General features: G+C 46.1%; 1 protein-coding gene across 1 annotated transcript; it reads left to right on the top strand.

The window, feature by feature from the left end:
• Window positions 1–9,344: 9,344 nt before the first annotated feature.
• Window positions 9,345–11,925, top strand: BBIP1 (BBSome interacting protein 1). Its single transcript, XM_065408061.1, has 2 exons — window positions 9,345–9,576; window positions 11,584–11,925. Exons 1-2 carry the CDS (start codon window positions 9,345–9,347, stop codon window positions 11,751–11,753), a joined length of 402 nt encoding a protein of 133 aa, XP_065264133.1. The 3' UTR covers window positions 11,754–11,925.
• The last annotated feature ends 3,403 nt before the right edge of the window (window positions 11,926–15,328 follow it).

Here is a 15,328-nt window from a genome sequence, read left to right as displayed (position 1 = left end):
CCAAGCAGGCCTAAGAGAGAGGGGTCTGATTATGAAGACTAGAGCAGGGCTCGGCAACCTACGGCACGCATGCCAAAGGCGGCACATGAACCGATTTTTACTGGCACACTGCTGCCAGCCGGGGTCCCGGCCACCGGCCCCACTCAGCCCGCTGCCTGCCTGAGTGAACAGAATCCTAGGCCAGCAGCGGGCTGAGCGGGGCCGACGGCCAGGACCCAGGCTGGCAGGAGCCGGCGGCCGGAACTCCAGACTGTCAGCTGGCTGAGCCGCTCAGCCCGCAGCCGGTCAGAGGTTCCGTCCGCCGGCCCCGCTCAGCCAGCTGCCGGTGTAGGTTTCTAGCCGCCAGCCCCTTGCCAGCCGGGGTCCCGGCCCCGCTCAGCCCGCTGCCGGCCTGAATGGACGGAACCCCCGGCCGGCAGCAGGCTGAGCGGGGCCAGCAGATGGGACCCCGGCTGGCAGGGGCCGGCGAACGGAACCTCAGACCGGCAGCGCGGGTGGCAGACGGAACCCCAGACTGGCAATGCGCTGAGCCGCTCAGCCCGCTGTCGGTCTGGGGTTCTGTCCGCCGGCCGCTGCCAGCCGGGGTCCCTGCCGCCAGCCCCGCTCAGCCTGCTGCCAGCCTGGGGTTCTGTCGGGGGCCCTTGTAAATGTAAAATTTATTACTGGCACGCGAAACCTTAAATTACTGAAGACTTGGCACGCCACTTCTCAAAGGTTGCCGACCCCTGGACTACAGAATGAAAAGCTTGGGGAAGCATGGTAGGAAGTAGTCCAGGGAAGAGAGCAGTAAGGTACATGTAGCCACATACCTTAACTGCTCGCTGTAGGGCTCTGGATTAAAACCAAAAGTAGAGGGTGGGCCTGGGTACCTCTACCATCCACTTCAGAGTGGTATTGCTAGGGGCAGTGAATAGGGAACCTGCTGGAGTAACATAGTCAGGGCAGCGGGCATGAGGACTGCCTGCAGTAGGACTTTGAAAGACTTCCCCGGAAGGGGAAATTACAGTGTGAGCTGGATGGAAGGTTTAGTCACAAAGCAGTCATATTGTAACTCCACGAGCAGGAGAAGAACTGCACGTCAGAAGACCAGAAAGGAGGCACTGAACTGGGCAGAGCTAATCACCAGAAGGAGGCACCACTCAGTGGTGAGTAGAGCAGTATCATGACACTCTCCCTGAAGCCAGTCTGCCTAAAGCCAGTGCCAGTACTTTGCCTTCTCTCCAAGGACTATGAACAGTGTAGCGCCAGCAGTTACAAGTTACCATGCAGCGCTCTCTAAGCAAGCACACTTATTCTTCAGGTAAAAGCATTCGAGAGAAAATATATAAAACACTAAACAGATTTAAACCGACACTACACATACCAGGACTCACCCATCGGCCTTATAGGGCCCTAGCAGGCTAACGTCTTTCTACCCCTTCTGCAAGGATTGGGAGTGGACCGTCTTGGACAGAACATCCTGTCCATTTGCTGAAGCAGAAAGAAGACCTCTGTTAGAATATAGCTATTCAGGCCTGCCTGTCAAGGCCTATACTTTAAGAACTTAGGTGTATTTTTATCACTTAGCTAGTTATAGAGTTATAAAACCAAGAATCAAAATCACAGTCCGCCTGCGTATGGGCCTTCTCTCACTGTGACAGTCTGAGGCCTTGTTCTTAGGCTAAGGCCTTTGGCTAAGCGGCAGGGACAGCCATAAGCTGGGAAGCATACGGTCACATCCTCACATTCCAAACCAGTCACATTGAAATATGGTGGTATTAGGCTGTTAGGAAGATGATCCTGTCCTGATAGTGCCCATCACCACCAGATAAAGAAACAGATCTTAAAATGGTTTAAAAAAAAATTTAGTTTGATAGCATCCTGTCTGGCAAGAAATCACTTATCAATGGGGTTGTGAAACCCTCATTTCTGTATTGTTTTATCTGTATGCCCCCCACTTTTCTATTGTTAATCTGACAGGTTCGCTAATTGTTTCTGTCTGCTGTATAATTAATTTTGCTAGATGTAAACTAATTAGGGGAGTGGGACATAATTGGTTAGAGAATTATGTTACAATATGTTAAGATTGGTTAGCTAAATTTCAGTAAAATGATTGGTTAAGGTATAGCTGAGAATTTTACTATATAAACTGGAGTCAAGCAAGAAGTAGGGGGGAAATTGGAATCATTTTTGCTAAGGGGGAATGGGAACAGGGACACAGGCAAGGCTCTGCAGTGTCAGAGCTGGGAAGTGGGACACGGGGTAAATGCTCTGCGGTGTCAGAGCTGGGAAGGGGAACACGGGGCAAACACTCTGCGGCATCAGAGCTGGGAACGGAACACTGGGAAACAGACTCTATTGGCATATAGAGATAAACCCGACTGGTGTGAAGGGCTTTGAATATGCTTACTTAGAAACTAATCCCAATAAACATTGCGTTGTTTGCACTTCAGACTTCTGAGTCTTCTGCTTTCTGTCTACATGACAAGAACCAGGGGAGAGGGTGAAGGGAAAGCCTTCTAACAACCCTGACTCAGTTTAAATACAGCTTTTTATGCTTTTGGTCTCTGGAAAACCCAGTTTGAACCAGTATATGCAAGCCTCCCAAGAGGTGGAATTTCTCTGGAGGTGCTTACAAACTGAGTGAATCACCTTAATCACCCCCTACTGTTCTTAGTTCCTGGGGGAAGTGTGGCAACCCTCCCCCCGTGGGAGTTGCATACAGTCTCAGGCCCACAGTGATACACAGACCATTCATACACTTAACACAATATGGTCCCCAGAGATATTACATGAGGTTGCTATATCTGTCACAGGAAGCATGGGAGAATCTAACAGGAAAAACACTTGCACGTATAACCCTCAAACAGACCTCACTTAAGTTTCTTTTCAGAGAGAACATGACAATAGTAATTTACCCTCAAAATAGACTTTGGGGGGCAGAGGTACTTGGGAGGGGAATAATAAAAAAGGGATGTTTAGGCTGAATATCTGGGAAAATGGCCTGAAAAGTGAGATCTATCGAGCTGTGCAATAGTCTCCCAAAGGGACGTGTTCAAACTCCCATCGCCAGGAAATGTTAAAACCAGACTAGACTGAGCACTAGGCAATATCCCATAGGAATGATCCTGCACCATCAGGAAGATGGACCGGATAATTTGATAGGTCTCTTCCACCTCTCCAGCTTCTCTGGAGGTATATTTCAAAGGATAATACAACTTTCTTGTTTGACTGCATTGGGAGTTTTATGGTCTGTATGTTAAACTGTTAATTTAATTTCTAGTACATTTTTAGGTATTGACATTACTCTGTTATGTCAATGATTGACTTATGTGTATGAAAGTTGTACTTCTGTATAGGGTCCATTGACTCATCACTTAATTTTTACCCAGTAAGTAAAGGATAAGTCTCAGACTTTTCCCAACCAATTAAAGAAATATTCCAAGAGACACTCTAAGCAGCTGGGGGAGAGGTGGAATAATAAAGTGACGGTGCATTTATGGGCAATTCTAGCACCCTTTTCTAGCTCTGTAAGGCCCCAGGCCAAAGCTTAAGTGATTTTAACCACACAAGTGATGCACTAATCTCATAGAAACTCCTTTCTGGAGCATCTGGTGTGACAACACAGAATGGAATTTATATATAACAATAAGGCAGGCAGTGAGATCTCAGCATTTGCTGGATAATAGTGACTGAGATGGAATAGAAAGTGCAGCCAGTCAGAAAGCTACTTCTGTGTCCCCTGTGCCATATGTTTTCAGACATTCACAGTGAACGAAGCTGGAAGGAAGAGTTTCTCTCGCTGTGGCACGGATCAGCTCATTCAGCAACAAAAGACAAGCCCTTCTATCAAGCACGGGGTTTTCCTCCAGGCTTTTATTCTGGCCTCAATGTGCACAGGTTGCAACCATCAAAAAAATCTCAAATATAATGATCAAATCAATCAGAAATAAACCCAGCCCCTACCACCTCATTCACAGAGGCAGCCGCCGCACTCCGTGTCTGACCACCTTCCAGTTTTTATAGCACCTTGTATTCTTTCTGAGAGCCAAACTGGACTTTCTGCCCCCAAAGTTACCTTGTGGTCTTACCCCGTATACCTGTATGAGTAAATCTCTTGCTTTGTTCCTGGGTGAGGATGGTCTGTACCCTAGAGTGCCTGTGCAAGTTTCAAGGAAATAAAGGACAAATAAATGTATGAAAAACACAGGACCAAAGCTTACTTGTAAGGGATGACACACACAATGTTTTATAAATGGCACAGAGTCATGCGTCTTCACATGGTTATCATCAGTGCTTACAGAGGTAAGAGTTATATAAAAAACAAAGATAGAGAGTTGGGAAACAGACATATTTTAATCTGACCAGATTGTATTAGTAGCTCCTTACTGAATATGGGATGGACACTATCAATCAAGCAAAAGATATCCCTTAAAACCCAAGACAGATGGTCACCCGGAGCATTGCCAATACATGTGATATTGGCTGTTTTTAAATTTTCTTAAAACTCCAGGTTATGTGATCATGCAAGGATCTCAGCTTTCATTTTAAAATACAGTGAAGTTTCTAGCCCTTCTGGTTGCAGGAAAAAGCTGGAAAGCATGAACTCTAATGGTGCAGAAAACAGAAGAGAAATAGAAAGAACCCAACAACTATTACATGATTTTGGGGGCCTGGCCCATGATTTTTGAACACTTGGAACTGGCAACATTGCTACTCCAGAGCCCATCCTTCACCCGTGGGACATGTGACCTATCCTTGGTGAAGGTAGATATTTTTCATTCAAGACTTAAAATAAACGTTCGTTTTGTATTTGCAGTATTGTGGGGCTTTCAGCAAATGGCTGCAATGTTATGAAACTCACTGGATTCCAGCAATGCATGTCTATATGCTGTCTGCTGTTCTGAGACTATCTCTGGGAAGAGGAGGAAAACAAGGTTATCATTTATAACGCTGTTGCTGGTTTTGTGGTTGTGAGGCTTTCTGCGAAGTACAAGAATAATTCATTTGTGACATAACGAGTTTGAGGATGGCATCCAGAATATATTATCCTCATGCTTGGATACTTTAAGGAACAATACTAGGTTTTATGTTAAGGTCTGTCTCATGTCCTTTGAGAAACATGTGGTTAGAGCACAGGACTTGGTGTCAGGATACTGGAGTTCTCTTCCTGCATCTGCCACAAACCTGGGGCCAGATCCTGGCCTCCATTCCAGCTACAGTACTTTGTGCCAATTTAACCAGCCAGCTGGGAACTACACTTTCATAAGGGTAATCCCAAGGTGGAATAGAGACAGCATAGTGGCTCTGCTTATCCTATTCCCAGCACAAGGGGCATTCGCAGGGAACAGAAGATATGGGCAAAGTATCTCTGCTCTCCGGCTATTTCTGGCAGCTCGATTGGCCACTTGTGCAACTGAGCATAAGTCAGAGCAGACTTCAGCCAACCCCAGAAGCAGGGATCATAAAGCCACTTTTTCTTAGCAGAACCAAAGAATCAGGTCCTTGACGTATAATTTGACAAGTCACAACTTCTGTCATTTAATCACTGCTTTCAGAACGAGCAGGAGTAGGTCCTCCAAGCCTCATTTTCCTCATCTCTGAAACGTGGTAAATAATACTTGCCGAGCTCAAGACTAAATCTCCTAACATTTGTTAAGCACTTTGAAATCTTCAGACAGAAGGTGCAAACTAGCAATATATTAGTTCATACCTGTACCTCTTGCTCACTTTCTAGCCTTCCAATTCCTAATGGTTTAATATAATCTTCCTCCAAGTGTCACAAGGTGTTTTAAAATTAATTCTACTGGCAACTTCTGGAACCAATCACCAGTAACCACCCATACACCACCACAACTCGAAGGCTCAGCATTTTCAGAAGAGTGCCAAGTTGGCATTTGGCTAGCTGAGAAAATGGATTTAGCACATTGCCAGATCCCAGATCTCAATCAGTAAAATACTCTCAAGTAACAAATCAAGGTGACCATTGTTTCATATCATCGAGGAAAAATACTGACAAGAAAAACATTTTGGAAAGTAACTCCCTACATGACTGAGACGAGGTTTAGTTGCTGTAAATGCCAATACTTACATAATGCTAGACTCCAAACAACCACCTGTGATGAACAAGCAGCTAGAAAGACCTAGCCCAGGAATTCAAGTTAATGCTGCCTTGTATTTAATTAAACTTCCTGTCACTTTAAGGCTCTTTTTCACTAGCACAGGAATATGCACTGCTCCAGTGCTGCAGAATTTTCATTCATAATTGGCATCTTGCAAAAACTGAGCTGTACTTTACAATTTAATATTTACACAGTATAAGAATCTGATTATAAAGATTTTCTAGTTCATTTCTAACTGGGCCATTTACCAACTTAAAAAATTAGTGCCAGTTAGACTTTCAGATTGCAAATTCATAAATTACACAAATCATGTTAAATTTCCTCTTCTAAAATAGTCCCCAAACAAGGTAAATAAGGCCCTAATCCTGTTTGCCTCAAAATCATGGGAAAACTCCAGTGGGTGCAATTCTAGGGCATCAGACAAAACCTTTCCCATTAAAGGCAATGGGAAAACTCCCACAGACTTCAAAGGATGAAGAGGCAGGCCCTGAAGTGAATGTGACAATTTTATAGCTTCATCAATATCAAGATTATGACTTGGGGATTTTGAAATTGGAAGAAGTGGATCACAATAGAAGATGGATCCACTTTTCCTTTCCCCTGGAACAAGGCAGAAAGCATTACAGTACCTTTGGCCAGCTCCACAACAAGCAGAAAGTAAAAGGCTTGTTCTTGCCCTCTGCAAGTTGCAATACTGGCATCAAATGTGACAAACAGACAAAAACTTCAAGTAAAGTGAAAGCTGTCTTAACTGACTACCTGAGGGACCATCTGATTCCTAGTATAGGTTGCCTTAAAGGAAAAAGAAAATTGTCCTTAATCAATGCTTGCAGGTGCTTTAAATAGCTATTGAAGAGATGGTGTTGCTTACTGGAACTGGGATTCTTAGTACAGATTTCACTGTAACCCCACAAATGCATTAGAAATAGCAGCGAAGGATCATCCAATGGGCCAACTGCACAGCATCCAAGTCAGCAGAGGGAAACATGACCAAGTGAAATCAAAACCAGAAAGAAAACTTATTATGGAAAAAATTATTTTCCTCATTCTCTTTTGATCACTGAACAGTGCTGTTGTTCATAATTTCCACAAATCTTTGTCCATAGCTAATATACATCACTATGAAAAATGTTACCAGAATCTGCTGTTTCTTACTACATCTATAGGGGTCACTAATACTAGCTGCAGGTTGACAAATGTTAACTGTTCCTACATGTGAGCTTTTCCCTCTACAAATTACTGAAGTAAAGGGCAGGGTGTACAGGCCATATAAACAATATCATTAGCAAAATCTAAAAATACAGTTCAGCTTGGAATTGAATTAGTACTTGATTACCATCCACATGCAGAGCCAGGAAGCTGAAACTGCATCTACTGACTTATGTGTTAGCACATTTACTTCCAAGTGCTCTTCAACGAAAGTTGCTACTAAATGATAAAGAATCCTCCAAAACACAGACAGGCCCTGCATGTATCTGAGTGATGAGAGGAATGCTGGCAAATCTGGTTTTGCTGGATTTGTGCTTTTAGCATTTAGAAATACTCCAGCCTTTGATTACATTTTAAATTAAATTTTACATTAAACAGTGGCGCCACTCATACTACAAGTTCTAGGACATCAGATTAAAACTTTGATCAGAATTTGAAATCCTGGAAAAACCACTAATGGGCAATATCTTGTTGATATTTTCAAACAAGTGTAGAGTGAACTTGATGTCAGTGAAAGGTAGGGTGACCAGACGTCCCGATAAAATCGGGACTGTCCCGATATTTAGGCGTTTGTCCCGCGTCCCGACCGATGTTTGGTCAGGACGCAATTTGTCCCGATATTTCGTGGCACTCCGCTTTTTTTTTTTTTCTCGGCCAGAGACCCCCGTGCCATGTGTCCCAATATTTTCTTCCTCTTATCTGGTCACCCTAGTGAAAGCGGCTAGTTTGATGGCCCTGGAGAAGGAAATCCTGCTCTTGCAAGGTACTGAATACCCTCACCTCATGTTGATGTCAGTCGGAGTTGCAGAAGCTCAGCACTTCTCAGGATTGGACAGTGGTAATATAGACTTCTCCACATTGCCCTACCAAAGACCATCAGTGCTGACAGGGAGAAACCAACTGTGGGCTGTCAAGTTCAAGTTCCCTGGCTCATTCAGTTTTCTCAGGCTGGCAACGAGGGGACAATTCGGGATAAGTATGGTGGGCAACTTCTGTACTGCAGAGCCCTGTCCCTTAGGAACTGGGCAGAGGCTCACCACCTCCTTTCATGTAGATGTCATTAAGCAAGCTGCCAAGTGATAACTTCTTAGAGCCTCCAACCTAGGCTGGGCTTCAACTAGAGATCTAAAGGCAAAGGGCTTTCTATCCCCCTTAGTGTTTTTCCAGAACATTCTAGAAACATGTCAAATAGGAAAGGTTGCCATCTGGCCAGTTTTTAACCTGTTTGGGCAGATTTTGTGGTGCCTGGTTGGTTCCTGATGAAAAGATTTAATATGCTAGGTTTGGTTTTCACTTGGGACCAGCATTCCTCGTAAAAAGCAAACACACGCAGCTGTGCATCAAAATCTTTAACTGCCATATGCATCGCATGGCACGGGGCAGGGCCAATACCCGGTCCCACTCTACATGCTGGGCCTTCAGCCTGCCGAAACTACAACAGACCCCAGGGTTATGGGGGGCGGATGGACGGCTCCTGGGTGGGATCCCTCAAGGGCTGAGGTGGATGGGTGGTTTTTCTGTTCTCAAAAGAGAAAAAGCCTTGCAGAGTCCGGAGTAGCTGGAAGCCAGGTAGGGAGACTGAAAACCAACGCAGGTCAGATTGCACAGCTATGGGCGTGCTCCCTCCGAACCAGGCTGCTAAACGCTCCCAAGTGAGGGCCACATGCCAGCAGCCTGGGGGCAAGGCTTCATTTGCAATAAAGCTGGGCAGACTGAGGCGGTATTAATTATGGAGGTGTGGCGTGCTGGGCTTGCCTCTCACATCCACCAGCAACCCCACAGACTGTGCCCCCGGCATACAACAGGCCCAGGGCAGCACCAGGCTTCCCCCTCGTACTGTAGAACCACCAACGCACCACAATGCCCAGCATGCAGTGGGACTACAATTCCCAGAATGCAGTGCCCCCCACAAGAGAGCAGGCTTCTCAACGATGACAGGGCCGCATGGAACAAGACAGCGCTGTGCATGGTGGGAGCGCTAGTTATTTTGGGGCCACTGCGCATGCGTTAAGACCTCCAGCAAAAGGAGGGTCGATGTGCAGCGCGCATGCGTGTGCGCGCGCCGCTGCTGGGGTGGGGAGACGGCGGTGGGACCGTGAATTACGATGTGACGACAGGACGCTGACGCACGGATACGGGCAGGTTGAAGGTTCCCTGCTGCCTGCCCAGGCCCTAGCAACGGGGGCCGGGCCGGGCCGACAGCAGCCGCTCGACGCCGCCATGCCTGAGGGCAAGTCCCTCTTCCGGGAGGTGCTGCCCAAGCAAGGTAACGGCCGTGCCCTCTGCGCCCCTTCCCTCCGCCCGGCCCGCAGCCCCCCACCGCCTCGTCTCCTCCCTCGGGGAGGTGGGGTCACACCGCCGGCCAGCGAGAGTCAGTCTAGGCGGCGATCTGCCTCTGACCACAGCAGCGAGGGGTCAGGGGGCACGTACCCCGACTTCTCGGCGGGCTGCTCCTGGGGCACTTAGCCCAGTGTTGCCCACGTTAGCTCGATTCAGTTAGCACGGGTGTGCCAGAGCTTCCTCTCTGGGGTGGATGGACACCCTCCCCCCCCATGGTAAGATCTTAGGAGTAGAGACCTGGCCTTGGTTTTCTCTTAAGCACCATGCACCGAGATTTATGTATCAGTGGGTAGTCACAGCAGGGGTTCTCAAACTGGGGATCATGGTTATTATATGGGGGGTTGCGAACTGTCAGCCTCCCTCCCCCCCCAAAACCCCCCCTGCTTTGCCTTTAGCATTTATAATCGTGTTAAATGTTTTTTAAAAAGGGGTTTTAATTTACAAGGGGGGGTTGCTCTCAGAGGCTTGCTGTGTAAAAGGGGTCACCCCTACAAAAGTTGGAGAACCACTGCCTCTTACAGCAACGAGAACCTCTAGCAAACCAAAAGCCAGTTACTCCCGAACCTTCCTGGTGAAGGCTATGGCTACACTGGCGCTTTACAGCACTGCAACTTTCTTGCTCAGGGGTGTGAAAAAATACCCCCCTGAGCGCAGCAAGTTTCAGCGCTGTAAAGCGCCACTGTAAACAGTCCTAGGCCTGGTCTACACTAACCCCCCCACTTCGGACTAAGGTACGCAAATTCAGCTACGTTAATAACGTAGCTGAATTCGAAGTACCTTAGTCCGAAGTTACCGCGGTCCAGACGCGGCAGGAAGGCTCCCCCGTCGATGCTGCGTACTCCGCTCGCCGAGCTGGAGTACCAGCGATCGATCCGGGGCACTTCCGGGATCGATCCGGGATCGATTTATCGCGTCTTAACCAGACGCGATAAATCAAACTCAGAAAACCAATTGCTTACATCCGGACCCGGATGTAAGTGAAGACGTACCCCTAGCGCTGTAAACTAATCTCCTCGCGGAGGTGGCGTACCTGCAGCGCTGGGAGAGCTCTCAAAGCCACAGCCCTAGACAAGACCAATGAAGTATGTGGACGCATATTCTCAATTAAAGCAGGAATCCTGTTTTTACTTTGATCACTCTTCCCCTTAGCGGTCAGGGCATTTGAAAGCACATACATTCGTGTTTACAAACTATTGTAAGCCCTGACAGAAAACAGTAGAAAGGAAGCTCACATTATGATTACCGTTTTACTTATCTTCCCCATATCCCACCCCCATCTTAATCATAAAATGGTTTTCACAACTTCATTCTAATTGTTAGTTCTAGCAATATAGTTTGAACGTTGGGATTGCAGGGCGGCTTTCAGACAGTAAAGCACTGAATTCTAGTAGCTGTGCTGGTAAAAATGTAGGCACTGAAAGGCAGGAAAGCTGTCACATGAGGAAATAAGGCATTATATTACATAAGCAATCGGCTTGGCTACCATTGGAAAGCTGAGACTCCTAGTCATTAACTTGATTTTTAGGAGATAAATAGAAGGAGCAATGATAGTCTAGATGTCTGTATTTTTTGCACAGATCTGAATATATAAAAGTCCCAACCCTCAGCCATGTGACTTTCCAGTTCCTGAAAAAATATTTTTTTTCCTGTGGTTCAAAATCAGACTATAGGTCCACTTCTGAAAAACAAGCTGGTTTCTTTATCAGTTGAGGATAATGACTTATGCTTTTGCAAACCTTTTCCCCAAAAGAACAGTATATTCTTTCTGAAAACAAATGCTATCTTGTCCAAAATTAAGTATTATCTTGTATATACACACTAGGTTTTCCAGTGACACTTGGTGCTCTTATTTGAGATGTATTTATACTTGGTTGTAAAATTATGCCAATTATATGAAATTTACATATTCTTATTTTTTCCTTCTACACTTCAGGGCAGTTGTCAGTGGAGGATGTGGCTACCATGGTGTTATGTAAGCCAAAACTGTTGCCTTTAAAATCTGTTACCCTAGAAAAGCTAGAGAAAATGCAGCGAGCCGCACAGGAGACAATTCGCCAGCAAGAAGTGGCACAGAGGGAGCAGCAGCAACAAAGCCAACAATAGGGTGCATGATGGTTCACCCCCTCTAAGAAATATTTCACCTAAATATTGTACCTTAGTTTGTGTATATTAATCTAGTGATGTTTGCTGTACAGGAATGGTAAAAGTCCATACTAAACTTTCTTAGCTCATGTCTTCTTCTGTTATACATATTATAAATGTCTGTAGATTTTGCTTAAGATGAGTCTTTTGTTAGTATGCTTACTACTATCTTCTGTGTAGTTGCGGCTTTCAGCTTCTCTCAGCTTGATTTCTTTTTTAAAAAGCTCCATAATTGTGCTGGCTTGAAAGAAAAAGCCCCATGAAGTCTCAACGTATTTAATTTTTTTTTTTTGTAACCTATTCACTTTAGAGTAACTCCTCACTTAATGTTGTAGTTACGTTCCTGAAAAATGCAACTTTAAGTGAAACGATGTTAAACAAATCCAATTTTCCCATAAGATTTAATGTAAATGCAAGGGGTTAGGTTCCAAGGAAATTTTGGGGGGGCAGACAAAAGGCATTATATACTGTACAGTACTGTGCTGTGGTTAGGAAGTGCCCCTAGCTTACCCCATACAGGCACAGCCCACTGCAGGCAAGGGGGCTAGGAAGCACCTTCACAGCAGCAGCTTCCCTGGAGAAGAACAGGTGCTGACTTTGCCGGGGGATGCTCTAGGCCCACCTCTTCCCACCCCCACTGCACCTCCTCTCTGGAGCAGCTGCATCCCTGCTCCTCCCTCCCTCTCCCCCCACCAAGTCCTAAGTGCTGCCAAACAGCTGTTTTGTGGTGGGGGAAGCACTGGGAGGGAGGGAGAGGAGGAGGAGAAGAGGAACTTGTGCAATGCTCCCTTATAAAGTCACTGCTCTTCCACAGAATCTTACAAGCAGTGGACAGAGCAGGCAGCCAAACGACGTTATAAGGGAGCATCGCACAACTTTAAACGAGCATGTTCCCTAATTGAGCAGCGATGTAACTTTGAAACAACGTTAAGTGGGAGGACGTTAAGTGAGGAGTTACTGTACTTTATTCATTACTTGAGGCTGCAGATGTATAGTTAACACTTCTGAAATGTTACAAATCTTGCCTGGCCATTCTGGTCTACTATTATGTTAGAGCACAGCTCTGCTAGAGGTTAAGCAGTGTTTACTGTTTAAAGCACTACATAGATTCATAGATTCTAGGACTGGAAGGGACCTCGAGAGGTCATCGAGTCCAGTCCCCTGCCCGCATGGCAGGACCAAATACTGTCTAGACCATCCCTGATAGACATTTATCTAACCTACTCTTAAATATCTCCAGAGATGGAGATTCCACAACCTCCCTAGGCAATTTATTCCAGTGTTTAACCACCCTGACAGTTAGGAACTTTTTCCTAATGTCCAACCTAGACCTCCCTTGCTGCAGTTTAAGCCCATTGCTTCTTGTTCTATCCATACATAAGTGCTCTACAATCCACATGCTTACTGGAATAGTCTTGAAATTTATTGTGCCTGAGTATTGGATAAGGTTGATGGTCCAGAGTGGCAGATCATTTGAGATGATTGGGGATCAAACCCCCCAACTGCTCTTATCCTTTCAGGATTTATTTTAGCTAATTCATTGTCCCCTTTTAGTGGGTAAAATTTGCTCCTACATCATGGGTTGATACAAATTGATGACCAAAGAGTGAAATGTGCATGTGCAGTAAGTCTGCTGCAAACAAAAGTTTGTAGGCAGTCTGCGACAGTAAGTGGGTGGCACAAGCTGACATACTGCAACTGTTGAACTGAGTTCAAGCTCTAGCTACAGCAGTTTTCTGAGAATGTGTTGTGCAGATGTCGCTTTGCCCTCAGTGGAGAGGAGGGACCTTTCACAACTTTTGCCCTAAAACCACAATTTCTAATTTTACTTTAGATTTACTTCTAATTTGTCAAAGATCTGAGTCTGTCATCTTCCCCCTATTAAATTAATACTAATAAACAGCTAGGGTAATGTAATCATGCTTCATACTCGAACCTCTTTCTGAACAATGGGATTAAGGTGCTGGGTCATTTGGTAAAATGGCTAACTGACGTATAGGGCCCTATGACGTTCATGGGCCAATATTGTCAATTTCACAGCCATAGGATTTGAAAATTGATAAATTTCACATTTTCAGATGTTTAAATCTGAAATTTCATGATGCTGTAACCGTGGGGTTCCTGACCCAAAAGGGGATTTTTCAGGGGGAGGGAGGTTTGCAAACTTGTTGTAGTAGGGGCATGGGATTGCCACCCTCATTTCTGTGCTGCCTTCAGCGCTTTACAGTGTGGGGAGGAGGGGGTGCAGAGCTATCTGCAGCAGTGAGAGATTCCCTGCAGGGCTGCTTTGGGGTAAGAGCAAGTCTTGGCCTGCCCCAGCCCTGCCCAGCAGCTAGGAGCCCCCTTTGCTGGGGCACTCCCAGCAGCACAGGGAAGATTGGTGCCAACTCCACAAGCCTCCTCCAGCTACAGGAACCCCTGGGGCTGCTGCCCACTCCCAGAGGGTCCTGCAGGAGGGAGAGGCACCCAGAGGTGGGTCTCGTCTCCTCCCACCCCCTAGAGCAGCCTTAGGGCTGTGCTCTCATACAGCTACTGCATGCAGGGCTAGCCACCCCCCTCAACAATCTTTACTAGTGTTAGGGCTCATCCAAGCACTAGTGTTTTTAAAGCCCAGTTTGATGACTATGGTTTTGAAGAGGGTTTCCATAAAAAGTTTTATTATAATCCCTCAACAACAAATCAGAGCTGCTCAAAAGAAATTTGCTCTCAGGTAGCTCAATCACTGACAAAGCAGAAGCAAGGAGAATTAGGCACCTTCCTCTTCTCAGATGCACTTGAAGAGGAAGGGAACTGGAGCCATCTATGTATACCCCAACCCCATTCAAACATTCTGTCTTGCCCAACAATTCCTCAGCCCACAGGGTCTCCTTTCCCTCTAATGCTTCCTGATCTGGGGAAGGAACCCAGTACTCCCCCTCCAGATTCACCTGTCCACTCAGTACTGTTCCTGGAGAAAAAAGGGCATCACAGCAGCACAAGAGTGTGGGGAGGACAGGAATGGGTCAAGACCACTGCAGAGGGGGATAGAGGGCACTTCAGGTCTCACCCCCAAATATCCAACATCCATGCCACTTATTTGTACCCCCCCTTTAAACCATGTCCCCCACTGACTCCATGTCAGCTCCCTGCATCCTCTCCCTAGCTCAAGCAGTGTAGTCCTTGCTTGTGCCCATCCCCATTCAAATAGAGAGATGAGACTAGAACAGTTGATACAAGGCCAGGGAATAGACCAACAAGCAGCCAAGGCGTTCTGTGAGTAGCAAAGGAGCCAGGGGTAGAACTTGTTAGTGGAACATGAGGATGCTGAAAAGTTATTTAAAAAAAAAAGGGGGGGGGGAATTAACTACCCTTACAGATACTATAAAACACACAGTGTAGGACAAAGTAACACCTTCACTTTTCAGAAGCAATATTTGGCTTTAGGTCAAGTGTAGCAAAGAGGAGCTACCTCCACCTGGGCTACACAAGCCACCTCAGATTTGCAAAATGTTACCACCCCTTCAGCTTTGCCTCATAAGTGTTCCTTTTTGAGACGT

The sequence above is a fragment of the Emys orbicularis genome, chromosome 7 (genome assembly GCF_028017835.1).
Source record: "Emys orbicularis isolate rEmyOrb1 chromosome 7, rEmyOrb1.hap1, whole genome shotgun sequence".
Classification (NCBI taxonomy): domain Eukaryota; kingdom Metazoa; phylum Chordata; order Testudines; family Emydidae; genus Emys; species Emys orbicularis.
Note: the sequence above shows the minus strand (reverse complement) of the source record. Positions and strands in the feature narration are given on the sequence as shown.

Bases quoted from the DNA above. Each gene is read 5' to 3' on its own strand.
- BBIP1 (XM_065408061.1), top strand. From the start codon at position 9,345: ATGTGCAGCGCGCATGCGTGTGCGCGCGCCGCTGCTGGGGTGGGGAGA. The intron at 9,577-11,583 runs GTAACGGCCGTG...TCTACACTTCAG, and splicing joins GGAGGTGCTGCCCAAGCAAG to GGCAGTTGTCAGTGGAGGAT.